General features: G+C 38.2%; 1 protein-coding gene across 1 annotated transcript in view; it reads right to left on the bottom strand.

The window, feature by feature from the left end:
* RSPO2 (R-spondin 2) overlaps nt 1-17,677 on the bottom strand; it is a 97,402-nt gene that overhangs the window by 32,360 nt on the left and 47,365 nt on the right. Inside the window, exons 2-4 of the mRNA XM_056484204.1 lie at nt 10,784-10,972; nt 4,690-4,833; nt 3,777-3,965 (exon numbers count right to left, since the gene is read on the bottom strand). Coding sequence (XP_056340179.1) covers nt 3,777-3,965; nt 4,690-4,833; nt 10,784-10,972 — 522 coding nt within the window. The remainder of the gene's footprint in view (nt 1-3,776; nt 3,966-4,689; nt 4,834-10,783; nt 10,973-17,677) is intronic.

The following is a 17,677-nucleotide window of genomic DNA, read 5'->3' as shown; positions in this document are numbered from 1 at the left end:
CTTAATATGACAAATTAAATCAACCTGCAAGTTCCTGGAGTGTACAAACAAAAGAGGAGCAATTACTGAGGTAAACATGAGAAACATACAAATAAGATGTACAAATAAATATTTATAGTAAACACATGGGGAAATATGAAGAGAACAAGATTTATTAGTCTATCATCCATTTCTGACTGCTGATTTCCCCAATTTTTTAAATTCTGATTTTCTTTCTGTTTGAACTACAGAGGAGAAAACTGCTTATCAGGAAGAGACCAGCATGGGTAGAAGGTGGCCTGAACAATCCAAATCTCCTTTGTTTCCTCTCCAAGCCTCCCAAGTCTAATGTTTCAAAGTAGAATTCACATTACTGTCAAGCCACAGGGTAACTTACATAACATTAACAGATACACAAATGTGATATTTCCATACAGTAATAACAATTCAATCAATAACCACTGAAACTAAGAAAATATCTCTAAGCAACAAATATTAAATCAATGTTATTCTTTTGTTGCTGGCTTCATTAGGAAAGAAGTTAAATCATCTTTCACTTGTATTCCAGCTTGTATCTCTACAACTCTGCAGATACTGAAAAAGTGACAAATAATTCATCAAAAACTAGAGCTAGGTAAGAACTTAAAAATATGAAACTGAAATAGTTAGCAGGAAAACAAAAATCAACTCTGCTTCTACTGCAAATATATAAAAATCTGTTTTGGAAGTTTTCCTGTAGTGTGGACCATAAATAGTAACTTCAAAATATACAGAAGTAGAAAGCACATGATAAAAGCACTTTATTTGACCCTATTCTACCAAAAATATCCTTACTTCCTGTGCTCAGCTTAATCCATCACAATCTTCAATCATCTTAGCTGTTTAATCCAATACTTATTCTCCACATTTGTGTGAGTTTATTATGAGAATATTAGGATGAAAGGATTTTTTTACAGCCTCTCAACTGATGTTTACACGGGATTAGGGCTCTTCAGTGTCCCAGAAGTGCTAACCTTACAATTTTTTTCTCTTATTTCCTCAGTTTAAAAGTTCAGTTACAAAATTCCTAACATTAGGAGAAAACCATATTTTTAAAGGCAAAGAATCTCTTCCTTTTCAGCTAGAACCTGTGTCTGTGCCTCCCACTATGCCACAGTGATCAAATAGGCAATAAAACATTTTGAGTGTCTAATGGGGCAACCTGCTAACTAAAAGATGATAAAGGAACAGGGTCTTAGACCAGCCCTGTATGCAGTATAAATTAAAACATACTACATAGCAGCTGTTGTATACAGGCCAGACTGTGGTTTCCTCACCTGCAGCAATAACCAGGTCTGGGGAAGACTTACCCCAGGCACTTAAAATGCTACTAACACTCTCCCAGGAGCTTCTTGGGAGAGAGAAAGGAGTTTATACTCTGGGAGGTGTTTTCTGTGATGGCACAAAAGCAGTGTTAAACACTGTATTCAATGTGGAGAGTTCAAACCTGCATTTTGTACACATTTATTTTATCTCTGAAAAGAGATGCAGGGATTTCCACACCATGGGAGGACTGTAATCTTTAGGATTTACTGGAACCCATGAAAGAGTACTTCACTAAAGTACTACACTATATTTGCATTTGCAGCAACAACTTTCCTGATATATGGTGAAAAAAAAAGCACAAAGATTTGATCAGAGATCTTAATATAGAGACAATATGGACACAAGGCAATAAATATCCTCACTCTTAGGAAAGCCACTGTGCCTTTGAAAAGATAAATTTGAGATGTAAATCTTTAAGCAATGACCTGAATTGCTGGACAAAAAATTTGAAACAATCTAAGAGAATATAATATAAAAAGGTATGAATGTTTGCTAGCTCCAAACTAACATAATTATATGAGCATGATACAGCATTCTTGGATAATGTGGTTCATTAAGTACACTTCTCAAACTATTTACAATAATTTGAATAATTTGTATCCTAACTAAATTATCAAGACTAAACCCACACTTCTCCTTGCTAGTTCTTATAGAAGTTCTTATACTAGTTCTTATACTGCATCCATACAATACCTCCCTTTATACACACTGAGTACATAAATGACTAAATCTGTACCACATGAAGTTGAATTGAAAAAATTCTGCAATTTTCTCAAATTTTCCACTACAAGCCAAACTGCCTGCATTTGAAGGCAAATGAAAAGAAAGAAAGAAAAAAAAACTCTGATTGGAGAGTTAGTGGAACTTGCCATAGGCCCCTTTTATTTCCTTTCATTTCAGCAGTAAAATATTTCCTCAGTTGATCTGATTACTAACCCCATTTGGGCTTCAGAGTCTGTTAGGAGGAACTGGATCACTCAGCAGGCTGCAAGCACTAAATGTATCTACCTTGATGTAGAGGCAGTGACTAACATTCAAAGATACCATGACACATACCATGGCAGCCCAAAGCAGCCTCCATTTTTACCTTTTCTTCTTCTTTCCCATGGAGATTCATTTTGTAGGTTCCATTCTTCAGTGCCTTTGAGAAGTTTATTTAGGTTGCAGATTAACTGTGCTGTACAAGGCACCCCTGTAGCACTGTGACTGTGCCCTAGGTGTGCATCCATGTGTGCATGAATACAGAGAGGGGGACAGGGAAGCAAAGTGCATCACAGACTGTCACCCTGGATAACAGAAAATCAACTTTACATGCTCTCCCAGACTGTCTTGCAGTCCTAGAGACAAAAATGATGCTTACAGAGATTTAACCCATATCCATAAGATAAAACTCTATGTATAACATACATACACACTGGTAGGAAGAATGATCAAGCCAAGACAGACATCTCAACAATCCCAGAATATAAAGCAACTTATTTAAGTACATTTACTAAGGCTGTTTCAGGTTTATCCTATTCATCATGTTAAGGCTTTCCTCAGGATTCTTCAATCCTTTATTTCTTTTTTTATTTGTCTGATTTCACAGTTGACCCAGCTAGCAGTAGGAGGTTGGACTAGAGGTGTCTTGAAGTTCTTTCTTTATTTAACACTGTGATTCCAAAAGGAAGGGCATCTTTATCACCTGCTGATAACCCACCTCTACTACAAATTTTGAAACCTGTTTCAATGGTCAGGATACATATCTGAGAGGCTAAATTTTTCAACTTGAAAGATAACACTCTACCAGTGAAGTGCCAGTTTGGAGCCTAAAAACCAAACCCAAATTTGAAACTCTATTTCCTTCTTCACATCAGCATTGCTGTTTAAGTCTTGCAACACCATGATAAAGAAACTTGATTTTATTTACTTGGGGCAATTGCCATAGGCATTTTCATCCCGAAAATCTTGATATCATTGCTGTTCTACTTGCATCATACTTGTACCACAGTTCAGCCTCAATCTACAATATTCAAAAGAAATAACATGTTCCTGCTAATAGTTACAGCTAACAATGCCATGTGTAATTAACTTCTTTTAATTTAAATACTCATCACACCAACACTGTGTGCCACCTGCAGAGAGGTTTAGAATCATAATCTTTCCTTCCAGGTGCAGAACGAGTTATTCTTCCACCATCAGCATCATTTCCATGCTGAAGCTCAAACTGCAACCTGCTACAGTTCTTCCATGAGGCTCCTCTTTGAAAAACCCTCAGTAGCACACCAGGAAAAACCCAGTTTCACAGATTGATTACTGCCATACTGAGTGTTTCCCTGGAGTCTCACTATACAGACCAGGACTGAGGCAGTATTGCTGCTTTTCAGCCTTGGCTGACAGAACAGACAGAACCTGGCCTTCAGCTCATAAAGATTATTCTGGGCTACACTTACCTCCTGGACAATGCCTCATGGCCATTTTACACCGTCTGGATTCTGCAATGGTTGGACATGGTATTGTGTCTTTTGCTGGCTTCTTCACTATTTGTCTTGTTCTTGTTTCCAGGCCCCACTTAAATCCACATGTTTTGTTATTTCTGCTGCAAGTTCCCCACTCACTCCATTGACCCACTTCACAGCCTTCTGATAAAGCAAAAGAAAACACAAGTGAGCAATTCTTCTGGTTTTTGGGTTTTTTTTCTTTTTTTTTTATTGGAATATACTCTATACTGTTAGAAAACAACACTTGGCAGTTTTACTATTAGCAGGTAAAAGCTAGAAACAAAATTAAAATCTCCTACAGAACCTGAATCTTTTTAGCCAGCATCAAACCAACCAAAAAACACCAGAACATTGAACAGTGTTTGATATGTTATGACAATCCCAAATATTAATAAACTCTCCTAAAATAATTACTTCTTAAATTATTGACTTCTATTCTCTACCTAATATTTAGAACCTATTTGGTTGTCACTTGGGTTTGAAAACTTCAGGTGACAGAAGTTCACATTTTCAAGTCTTCTCCATCATGAAAGGCAAGCAATACTCTTGAAAGGAACAGTTTTTTTCTGACACAAGTCCTGAAATCTTACAAATTCTGAGTAGCAAATCTTCAAACAATCCTGAGTTGCAAATCTTCATACAAGGTTTTACAGTTAAGAGGACAGAACTTTCTGGCATTCCCACTGAAGCAGTATTTTAAAGTTTTGAAAAAATTAGTAGTATTATCAGTAAATAAATCAATAATAATTAATTGCTGAGTATTTCCTGATAAGAAATACTAAGCATCATGGTAAAGTGGTGCCATATTTGAATATGGCCACTGGCAAAAGAGCTACTTCAGCAGTGCTGCTGTGCTAGAACTCACCCACACATTCCATAAGCTCCTCCAAGGCTGCAAAGCCAGCGGGACACCCTCGGAAGCAGCGGCCTCTGTGCGAGTAAAAGCCAGTTTTGCACTTGGTACAAAAGTCTCTGCTGAAGCAGGAGTCACAGTTTTCTATCCTGCACCCTAAAGCAAAAGGATCATAAGGAACAGTGAGACAGCAAAGTTAGGGTAAGACTAAAAATGAAGGGACTTATAAAGCAATAAAATAGCAAAGCCAGAAATGCTATAATGCCATCATCCTGAAATCCATCTGGTACATAGATGAAATTAGAGGTAACTGTGTTTATCACTTTTTCCTCCATGTCCTTCTATTCCTATTTTTTAAAATCAAACTGTAGGTAAAACACCTAGTTTAATTATATTTCAGTTAATGACATCTTTTTGGAGGAAAAATGTTTAGTATAAATTATTTTCATGCATAAGTAATTTCGATGCAACAAATTATTTTGGGAAGTATGAATGTATTATACATATTATCTTCAGTTTATAATTTATCAATGGATACAGGATACATTTATTTTCTACGAGTTGACCCTATAAATAGCTGAGTGGATGCTTTCATGTAGTTTTTCTGATGTCCCTGTCCACACATATGGATGTGCAAAAAGCCTCAACTTTTCTGAATGTAACTCCTCTCTATTATTGAGACACTTAATCCACAAAAATAACTATCCTTAAAAAACTCAGAGACATCTACCATAACCAATAGATTAAAAAAACCAACCAAAACCTGAAAAAAGCCAAACCAAACAGCTATTGCCTTTCTGAAATGTTGTATTTCTCTGAAATTTTAAGAGGAATATGACCTTCAATAGATGACTCAGGTGTAGGCTTTTCAGAAATATCCTATTCTATATTCAAACATGTCAACTTGGAAATGAACTAGTTATTAATGATCATATGTATAACATACATAACTACAAAAAATACCAGAAAAAAATATACCAAAGATTAAAAAGGATAAGCAATATATCTGGAACAGTAATGATCATTTTACAATTAATTTTTAAAAAATCTAATCCTTCAGCTAACAAAATTAAATAAACTGCAGTAACTGTATCCACTGTTCAGCCATCTGAAGCCACAGCAAGAGGCATTTTTTATTCATGTCATGCAACAATATCATAATAATTTTGGTCATTTTGTCACTCATTTGTTCTTCATTCTTTTATAAGGGGGAAAAAAGCACAAACCATAAGGTCACTATTCTGAAATAACAATTAGTAAATATTTCAAATCGACACTTCAAATTTAGCCAATCTTTATGAAACAGATTTTAATGTTTATTCTTGAACTTCATCAGGCCAAAGCAGGGCATCCCACAATACTTAAACAGCGTGTGTGTGAGTGTGTAAAATCCTTTGCTAGCAATTAGGGAAATATGAGGCTTTTTAGATCAGATTTCTCATAGCATTGACAACAAATTAGGCAGCTTGAATGAAAAGAAAAATGTATATTTCAAGTGGTGGTGACCTTTGCTTGGCTAAAAGGAATGTGAGCATCAGTTTGAAGCCTTGCCCTGACAAAGATAACCTCTGCTGGCTCTGTTTAGATACAACCACACATAACCTGAATGCTACCAACTCCTGCATCCAGCACTTTTCAAAGGGGCTCTTAAAACTCGAGTTCATATAAGCAGCACAAGTTGGGCTTCTTGTTCACACTTCATTTTATAGGAAATTCCCTAGAATAATAATTCCTTTTCCACACGGGTTGAACCAGTCCCTAAAGAACAAGATCCTGGTCAATGTCTACACCGTGACCCTGCAAAAACACTTTCCTAGATTAATGAATTGCAAGGCAAAACCATCTAGGTGAGCTGCTCTGGAGATACTTAATTGCTAATCTGGTTTCTTACACTCAAGGTGTACTGCAAGTATTTTATTAAATGCAATGCCTGAGTCAAACATCCTGTGTATTTAAATATTCAGAAAAAACATTTGCCTCTTACCCACCCACCTGAAAAGACATCAAGGTTTTTACAAATCATGTAGTTCCAATGATAAGATGCAGAACAGAACATTAAAGTTAAATTCAGCATCTTGAAACCTCCCTCACATGCAAGTGACACAATACTTTTTAAACATTTTAACTATTGCTTTCAAAAAACATATTGGGAGTAACATGTTAAAAGCTTTTCTGTTTGTGTGGAAGAGGGACTAAAGGAAAAACTTTCAATAGAAGTTACTCTTTGATATGATACAGACACTCTTGGCAGGTGGAAGCCAACCTCACTTTACACTGGGGATTCCCTCCATAAAACTATCTCTACTTAATGTAAGTACCTATGTGAATAACCCATATTTAAACAAAAAATGAACTAATAAATCCTATTTCATACTTCAAAACTCCCATCTAGTTCATATTTTCTGCTTTACCTGCAATGCCAGTTTTCTTTTTTGTCACAGCAGAGTCCCTGAGATAACTATCTTTTAAGAAGCATTGGTAGGTGAAGATTGGGTGGAGTGTAGGTTGGATGAAGGTTGGGTGGAGATTTCCACCAAGACAGTTTATTTTCATTTTTTCCAATGAAAAATAAACTACTCCAAACATGAAAGACGTGTTATTTAATCTGTATCAGATGCAATTTAGGGGAAAATACTGAAAGAGTACTAAGAGTACTGTAAGAATTCTGAAATTAAAATATTAATTCATCAGAGTGACATTCATCATAATGCTTAGGATTAGTGAGTGCTTATCATAATGATAATTAAACTGCAGCTGAAGATAAACTAGGACTTTAACCTGACTCTTCTATAATTTCTCCAATCCCCAGGCTGTCTCCATGACCATGACACCCACTCCTTCCAGCTCCTGCTCCCATCCCTCTGCTGCTCACTAGAACAGCATTGGTGCTACAGATCTAACTTCACACTGCCATCCCAAAGTGTTCACTGGCTCTGCACTGATCTGCCATTGACCAGCAACACCTTCTGTGCTAATTCTCTCCAGAATTTTTTGGTAATTGAACCCACTGACTGCTACAATTGCAATTGCAGCAGTCTCAAAGGGTCATATGCTCTAATATACTACATAAGTATAGTTCAAGTAACAGCATATTAATAAAGTCTTGTTATTTTGTAACACTGTTAAATAATTCATTACCTTTCTTAATGCGTTGAATTAACAAAATGTGATTAATTAATGCTCAAATTGTTTAAAACTTTATCTTGTTTTTACTGTAGGTAAGTGGAAGGGGAAATTACAATGTTAGGCCCAAGTAGGAGAAAGAGGGATAACCTAAACAAATAAGTAGTCAACCAAAGCTGAAGGGAGCTGTAATTTCTAGTCTCAGAGTGGTTTCTCCTCCTAAAATTTTAAAGGTTACTATGGCCACAGACTAAGTTGAAACATTCAAGAAAGGCTTGATCCATTAATCAGTCCAACTAACAAACTGACAGATTTCATCTTATTCTTTAAATTCAGTTCTGTCTTTTCCTCATGAGATTATCTCTTGTTGGAGCAGTTCAGTTCAAAGTCATTAATCACTAAAAATTTATTGGAAAATTAGCAAAGCACAGGTTGTCTCTTGGGCATTCTTCTACAGGAGAGATATGACACTTTCCAAGTTCATGTCCAAAAGGATTGCATTCTCACACTGCAGTGTTCAAGGTGGAAATCATATACAGCAGGAAACTCTACATTGATTTCTAGAGACAAAGAGGTCTCAAATTTCATGATTCACTGTTACTAGAAAAACAGTCTAGAACCATTTGGCAAATTCTAGGCACACATACTGCTTACATGTAGAAAAGAAAATTTGTCTTGAAATCCAACATTTCCATCATTTTAGAGCTGCTGCACTTGGCTGTGGTATTTATTGTGTTATATTTGGCGCTGACCATGTTTGGATTTTAAAATCAAGACATTTTCCATAAAAATATGTTATATAGCTTCTCTAGCAAAAATGGGAAAGTTGTAGAGTAAAAAAATGTTTAAAAGCTTTTGTGCCTATAAAGACATTAATAGGGCAGAAATTATTTCAGTTTATGTAATTCAAGCCTTATAACTCCCATAAGGATTTTAATATTGCCAAAAATTTTATTATTTTTAGCTGAGATAATACTATCTAAGCAATGGAATCTGTAAGCATAATCTAAGAAGAGCAAGTAGGAAGAAACCTGTTCAATTTTTAAGGATGCTTATTTCAACTCTACTTCAATCAACAAAATATCTGTGTGACCACAATGCTTCATATGCACAAACCAAGATACCAAACCAAGAAAAAAAAAAAAAGAGAAGTGATGTATAAATACACCAGTTAGCAGGTACACTAACAGAAAAATATACAATACAAAAATCATCAGAAGGGAACCAGGACTGGTCCATAAATGCAAGTGTATCATTATTCTCACAGGGGGAGACTATCAAAGGCAGGAGGCTGAGATAAACATCAAGTGCCCAACACATGCCAGAATGGGTTAGACACAACTTGCATTTATGCTTTTCAAAATCAACCCTGTAATTCAGGGGGAAAGCCCACTTTACATAAGTGGTAAAAGAAAACATTAAATTCACCCTCCACCTTCTGCAATTAACTTTTCTACTTTTTTCTTTTCAAGAAAGTAAAGAATACTGTCAATACAGACTACTTTGCCTTTCTCACAAGTACAGTACAGGCTAATACAAATAAATTAATCTATTTCCCAAACCTACAAATATACTCAAAACATTTTTACATGGAGAAGTATTTACAGCCCAGCTTTGAAAGGTTTCAAGTAGAGAAGTTGTTGAATTCACAAATGTGTTATAAAAATTAAGGCCAAGATTCTAAATTACTTTACAGAATGGATGCATAAACCATACACTGTCTCATTTAATTTTTTATCAAAACTTAACCACCTGGTACAGATTAGGCAGCACTCTGCAGTATTACACAGCAGTTGGGAATATTATATCCATGGAGCCCACGCAGGGAATGGGGAGAAAGAGGTGGGATAGCTTGGGGCAGGTCCAAGCATGGCCATAAGTGCTCCTCATCCAGGCCAGACTGCCACTGAGTGACCTCATGTGAGTCTCAAGATGATGTGTGATGTGAAAACCAGCACAGCTTTCTCACAGCTCACTGCTCCCAGGGACATGGCACAGCACTAGGGGAAAGGTGCCACACATTTAGCAGACACTTGATTATTGCAGGAAACAAAGAAAAGCTATTTCTCACCTCAGGTTCTTATGTCAGGTGACCTGATTCTGGTTACACTATGACAAAAACATTCTCCCCATAAATAGGAATTAGAAGTAACAGCAATGATTAATAATCCATATGGGTAATACTCCATGTATGTGCATATGGAAAAATCGATACAGATCAGCAGAAATGCCAGACAGAGGTGAAATAATGTGAGATACCAGAGCACTTGTGGATTTTAACAGTTGTGCTTCTAGGCACAAACATGCAAACAGGGAATCTTGTTGCACATTAGCAGGTTGTAAATTTCCAAATAAAATGTTTCACTAAAAGTGGAAGGTTGTTTGTTTGTTTTTAATAGCACATCTGTTTTATTAAATTAGCAACACTTACATACTAAAGCATGTCTGGTGTGAGGTGTCTGGTCACCTGAAATTTGTGTGGGAAGAAAAAATATGACAAGGAGCCCACCCATATATTAGAGTTGGTACCTACATGTTAAATTCATTCTGAATCCTTTTTATTTCCATAGAGTGGGAATTCGTTTCTTAAAACTAGGAGTAACTGCATGAATCATATTTTTTTTTTTCCCTAAATTACCCTTCGAATTAAACTGATAATGATAATGATAATGATAATGATAATGATAATGATAATGATGATGATGATGATGATGATGATGATGATAATAATAATAATAATAATAATAATAATAATAATAATAATAATAATAATAATAATAATAATAATAATAAATAGGTCAATTCATCAATTAGTTAATGTTAAACATCTCAGAATGAGCTGGGACCTTCTTTAGCAAAGAAGTTTCAAGATGATCTTGAGGCACCTGTGAAAATACAGCTCAGTTTCACAACGTACCATCTTAAGAACCGAGCATGAGTTAGAGCCTCCTGCCAAAAAGGAGTGCAGGGCTCAGGGACTCACGTGAGCATCTGTTCATGTCAGGCGTCCGCAGCCCGTAGTAGCCCGCGGGGCAGGAGTGCAGGCACTCCCCGAACTGCCGCATCCCCTCTCTGCGCAGGAAAAAGAACAACTTGTGCTGGCACCTGATGCACCCATTGTCCTTTGAACACGACAAGCAGCCCTTGCAAATTGGATTTGGTCCATAGTTAGCTGCAAAGTAAGAAGATAAATTGCACTTTAAGATCGTTTGAGAAGTATTTTGGCTGGAGGTTCTCTATCCTCTAGAGTGTTACTCATCTTTTGCATGACTACAGAAAGTTTTGAAGGGATCTGTAAGTGCACTGAGTTTCAGACATCTGCGCTGGCACTGAATAAAAAGAAATGCAATCTCTACATTTTTAATTGTATTTCGGGTAGTTTAATGATTTTATCCACATTTAAAACACAGGCACAAGCAAGCAGAGATCAAGCTTTATAAAGTTCACGGTATAAAGTTAAATAAAACTTCAATGCTGGATTCTAGTTTGAAGCTGGGGACATAAGCAGACAACAGCAACAAGATATAAGAACTTCAGCACCCTGATATATGCACATGGAAACTGAGCAACACCACTAATGCAATTTCTGATTTGTGAAGCAAGCAATATTGAGTACAGAAACCTCTGCAGAAGAGGTACAGCACTAGCAATGTGTGCTGTCCCCTTGCTCTCAGGGACCTAGAACAGCTGTCTTCTTGCAGACTCTTCTTCATCTGAGTATCAAGACAATATTTTCAAAAAAAGGGAAGCAGTTTTAAGAGCCATCTTCCACAAATTTTTACCCAAAATGGGCTGAAAACTATATGCCATTACCCAAGGAGCACATTTAATGCAGGTTACTGTTTTAGGTCACCAGCTGCTGTGCATCAAAGTCTACGCTCTGATTTTGCTGGATTATTTTCTTTTTTTTTTTTTAATTACTTGGCTGATAACTGCAACACAAACGTCAGCTACATCACTCTTTACTCTTATGAGTTTGTATTATTCTGCCTTTCTGCAAAGCTGCAGAACACTCCTTTGTCCCCATGGGCAGTCCAGTCCTTCTCAGGTGCTGGGTCAACACAGTAGGTTAGCAGAGAGAGGATGACTCAAGACAGTCCTGAAACCAGCATAACTTTCCAGGTCTGTTTTAAGTATTAAATTGGATACAGGACTTCACAGAAATTTGCCAGTTCAAACCTGGTTTACTGAAGACAAAAGAAAAATATTACACAACAAAGGAAAATGTCTTTGGGGTCTCAAGAGGTTTTTCATAGAGGCCACCCAGGGAGCAGCTCACCAAAAGGGCCTACATTTAATCGTTATATTTTAAAATATTTAAAATTATTCATACCCTTATGAAGTGTTCTGGTACTTTCACCTTGTATTGCTGGATAATTGAGGTTGTTCAACTGATGACTTCACCAGCAGAGTCAAGAACAAAACCAAGGAAAAGCCCACCACCCTCTGGAACCAGTAGCTGATAAGCTTTACTCTCACCTTCACACATCTGCACACCACATTCCAATTCCCTCTCTGCTCCCATTCCCCACACAGGACTCACTAAATTCAGCATGACAGCATTCAACTCCAATCTTGCACAAACAATCCTGGTGGGTGGCAGGCAGGACAGCAAGCAAAGCAATCTGCTGTGAAATGGTCAGTGGGACACTTTCTGAGTGTTGGAGTCCTCTGGTACCAGTCTCACCCAGGTGAGATCCCCTTGATGGGAAAAGAATCCTTACCCTTCATGGTGCATGTATGATTCTTCAGCACCCTCTTGTAATGAGACACCCTAACACACCAACAGCCTTACACTCCTACAACAGCTCCCATCTCCTGTTGCCTAAAAGACTTGAGATGTTTCTTTTCCTACACTTCATCTTGTAATTAATTTCATTCCCAACCCACTTCTTCAAAGACACACAAGAAGACAAACAAACAAATTATGAACTAGGCATGGATACATCCCTCCTCTCACTGTCTGCAGCCACATCAAATGATATGTGACCATGTATGACAAAGAAATTGTTGCTTAACACATGGTGGGCAACCCTGTAGACTTCTGACTTCTCTTTCATTCTCCTTGGATGTCACTCTCAGTAAATCTTTACCTCCAGCTTATTCAAGGTTCCTCAGAGAGGCCTGTATTATAATAAAAGAGTGAAAAGAGTGAGCAGGCTGATGCCACATGCCAAAAGGTGATCCAGGAGGAAAGAAGACTAGCTGAACAGAGAGCTTTTTGGTAGGAACTTGGGAAAAAAAAAAACAGAGTTTATAACCTTTGGAAAAAGGGGCAGACAATTCAGGAAGACTCCAAGGATATCATGAGGTTATTCAGGGAAAAAAATTACAAGGTCCAAAGCCCAATAAGAGCATCATCTGCTACTTCTATAGATAACAGTAATAATATTTCTATAAATACATTAGCAACAGCAGTAGAGCTAAGGAGAATCTCCATTCCTTATTGAAAGTGGGGGAAATGCAGTGACAAAGGATAAGGAAAAGGCTGAGGTGTATAATGTCTTTTTTCCTTCAGTCTGTAACAGTAATAAGGCCAGCCTTTTTCTGCTACCCAGCCCCCTGAGCTGAAAGACAGAGTAGAATGAAGTCTTCATGATCCACAGGGAAATGGTCAGCAACCATTAGACCCATCCAAGTTTACGTGGATGAAATCCACACAAGGTTACTGGGGGAGCTGATGGAGGATCATTCCTGGTCAGCCAGGGAGGTTCCAGCTGACTGGAGGTTGGCCAGTGTGACACCCATCTAGAAGATGAGTCAAAGAGGATAAGGGAACTACAGACCCATCAGTCTGACCTCAGTGCTGGGGAAGGTCATGGAGCAAATCACCTTGAGTGCATCATGCAGCACACACAGGACAAGCATGTTATCAGGCCCAGCCAGCAGGGAATGAAAGGCAGGTCCAGCCTGCCTGACCTCATCTTCCTCCATGACAAGACAATCCACATGATAATGAAGGAAAGGCTGTAGATATTTCTACATGGACTTTAGTAATGCCTTAGACACCATTTCCCACAGCACTGTCCTGGAGAAACTGGCTGCTCACGGCTTGGATGGGTGTGCTCTTCATTCAGTAAAACACCAGGCTGGATGACTGGGCAAGGAGAGTGGTGGCAAACAGAGGTGGGAGCTGGTCACCAGTGGTGCTCTCCAGGGCTGAGTACTGGGGGTACTGAGTACTGGGCCAGTCCTGTTTCATGTCTTTAACTAATGAACTGGATGTGGGGATTGAGGGAACCCTCTGTCAGTTTGCAGATGATGGAGTGGTGATGTGCTGGAGAGTAGGAAGGCTCTGCAGAGGGATCTGGACAGGCTGGATCAATGGACCAAGGCTGTGAGTGTAAGTTTCAGTAAGGTCAAGTGCAATGTAAAGGCTGGGGAAAGAGTGGCTGGAAAGTTGCCCAGTGGCTGAACATGAGCCAGTGGCATCCTGGATCAGCAATAGCGTGGCCAGCAGGACCAGGGCAGGGACTGTCCCTCTGTGCTGGCCACTGTGAGGCCACACCTCAGAACCTGTGTTGGGTTTTAAGCCCTTATTACAAGAAAGACACTGAGGTGCTGGAGCATGTCCAGGGAAGAGCTGGTGGAGGGTCTGGAGCACAAGTCCTGTGAGAAGTTGCTGAGGGAGCTGGGGGTGTTTATAGCAGAGAAAAGGAGGATCAGGGAGCACATCATTCTCTACAAATACCTGAAAGAAAGTTCTAGCAAGGTGGAATTCAGTCTTTTCTCCCAAGTAATAAGCCATACAAGGAGAAAAAACGGCCTTAAGTTGTGCCAGGGAGGTTTAGATTGGATATTAGGAAATCTTTTTCCGTGGAAAGGGTTGCAAAGCCTTGGAAATGGCTCCTCAGGGAAGAGGTTGAATCACCATCCCTGGAGTTATTAAAAAAATGTGTAGATGTGGTGATTAGGAACATGGTTTAGTGGTGGACTTGGCAGTGCTGGGTTAATGGCTTTATTCAAAGATCTTAAAGGTCTTTCCAACTAAAACAATTCTATGATCTCGTGGAGCAAGAATTAGGCTCTGGAGCAGTCACATATCAGCCCTCCATGTAGGTCTCTTTGCCATCTTCTCCTATGGATTTCCATGAAAATTCTGACTTCATGGCCACAAAATGTGTCTCAGTTTGACTCTACTGTCCAACTTTCCTTTATTACTGCCACATGTTACTCTTCCCAAGCACCTTTTCTGTTTATTTCTGGTAAGATGTCTTTATTGATAACCCTTTTTTTCTTCAGAAAAGCTTAATTATGCTGACTCCTCTGGGCTTCAGCTCCACAGAAAAGGAGCTAACAGCATAAAATGATCTTCCATTATCAAATGCTATTGTTTGCTTAGGCACATCTTCCACAGCTTAAGGCCAACTTGAGATATATTAAAGAGTAATATATTAATTCTGTAAATCATATAGGTTTCCCAAACCATGACATCTGGGCACTCCTCCTTCTTCATCTCCTGAGCAGCCTTAAAAAACTGATTTTCTATTTCAATAGTTGTAGTTTTTTACCTTCTTATAAGAATGCTGTGAGATTCAAAACTTGTAAACTGCTCTGAAATCCTCAGATATATTGTATTTATTGTTACTTAAATGAACAATTATTTAACTCACACATTGAATTTGGACAGTGTTCAAAATCATCACTTAATTAATGATCACATATTGATGAATTTCCCTGTTAGTCTCCTAGCTTTTTTCTTTCTTCAGCACATTAAGAAATTAAAAATCACTGAAGAATTATAACGGTAAGGGGAAGATAATATGATTTCTATGTTGCATTACTAAGAGCAAACTTTATGAAAAATCTGAAAACTTCCCATCGTGCTGCTTAGGCATTAAACTGAATAATTTCCAGGTAATTTGCATACAGTAAGTTACTGTAAAGTGTATACCACTGAATCAATCTTCTTCCACATTGTTGTTGCTCGTTTTATTTTCAGAGCTTCATGGGAAGCTCTGAATTCTGCAGCCTTTCCATTATTTCAATTTCTCCCAGAGCCAGGGAAAATTGTGATATGATATACTAACAAATTACTTGGACAAAGAACATATACACTAACAAATCAAATACCATAGCACTGGTTTGGGGGTCACTTAAAGATGCCATCTTGAAACTTCACTGTGCCTCTTTTGACTCTATATACATAGGCCATAATTAAATCCTACCAAATCCTCCCTGCTTTAAATTCTTCCCTTCCCATCTCAGTTTCTTAAGGCAGCAAATTGGATGTATTGTTATCACATACAGCTTTTCTGTACACTTCCCTTTAAATTCCTTCATAACTTATTTTTTCCCCTCTGTATTTGTTTGCAAGAAAAAATAACAAGCTTATAAAACATGGTCTATCACATTCCAGATTACTGACTGCATCACAGGCAATGTAAAACATCATGCTACTCATCCTTATTTCAACCCTGCCTGGAACACCCTCCTCATCTCAGTGTGCCAGGCAGGCAGGTCTCCTCCAGCCAGATCCCTCATGGAGACTTGTTCCTTCCCCAAGGCCCACAAATGTTAACCAGTGTCAGAGTGCTGCTGTCATCACATCACAAAACTGAAAATGCACACATGCTGTAAGTTAGCACCATCCTCTGGCTCTCAAAGCACATGATTGCCCTGGCTCTCCTTTAAGACTGTAAGGTCCTTGCAGCAGGAGTAACATCTTGTACAGCCACATAAGTTCATACAGGTGTGAAACACTGCATATAAACACAAATATACACCTTAATAGGTAATGGATTTTCTATTCCTTCTGCTCTACAGCTATAGTCCAGGGCACCTCTGTAGTTAAAGAAAAAGCATTTACACACTTGATTCCCCAAGTAATGCCTTTATTTTAAATCTGGTATTAAATTTGCCAAGTTTCAAAAGGTTACTTGAGAACACAGATTAGTACCCAAACACTGAATGAAACACTTCTGAACCCTAAGGGTGTTCAAAGTTTCATGGTTTGGATCCATATCAAGTAAAATCAAATGTCAGCTAATTACTTTAACTCTTGTCTAGATCAAATGTATTTAAGCCACATTGCTGAAGCAGTTTTAAGGGAGTTGTTATGACTGTTTGAAATCACAAGAGAATCAGAATGAGTCTAGCCTGTTCCCCACAAGAATACAAGTTGTTCTGTAAGCCAGAGAACTAGATCATTTGATTTTCTGTGATCTTACTGTCCTGCAGCCCATACTACTGCTTCCAATTTGTGTCTCTCTTGCATACCCATTTGTTGGGTGTCACAAAGCTCTTTTGGACCTGGTGCTTCAGCTCACCAGACAAACCTGGTATTTTTATGGTTCTGTAAATACCAGGCTGAAATGGACAAATGAATCCAAAACCAGTTGGAGAAAGAGAAGATCCTGGCGGAAAACCAGCAGTAATGTCATTCCCTAAATAATATTTCCTTAGAGATCCAGGCTAGCATGCTCACTATTGCCCCTAATATCACTTGCTATCTGGTTACTGTGTCTCTCTTTGGCAGTCTTTGGTCTTTTGAGCTCTCTGAAGTCAGAAACTGAGCTTACTGATACAATGGCCAGCCTAATGACACTCACCCTAACTGGGACTGCAGCCACAGGAATGCTGGTAACTGGATTTTAGAACAGATCTAGCAGAAAGTGTCTCCAAGACACTTACCAGTGTAAACACGAGATGTGCAGATGGGACTCAGAGGAGGTGAGGAACTGAAAGACCCTTACGTGCTGCACTTATTGCAAAATGGTAGATTTCATAATCCTGAATTAAATTAATGCTTTGAAGATATCCCACACAAATCTCAATAAAATACACTTGTGCATGTTTTCAGGGGCACCAAGGAATTGAACAAAAAATACAGCCTTACAGATTAACCAATAGTACACAGTATACCAAGGCACTATGA

Source organism: Oenanthe melanoleuca, chromosome 2, assembly GCF_029582105.1.
Source record: "Oenanthe melanoleuca isolate GR-GAL-2019-014 chromosome 2, OMel1.0, whole genome shotgun sequence".
Lineage (NCBI taxonomy): Eukaryota > Metazoa > Chordata > Aves > Passeriformes > Muscicapidae > Oenanthe > Oenanthe melanoleuca.
Note: the sequence above shows the minus strand (reverse complement) of the source record. Positions and strands in the feature narration are given on the sequence as shown.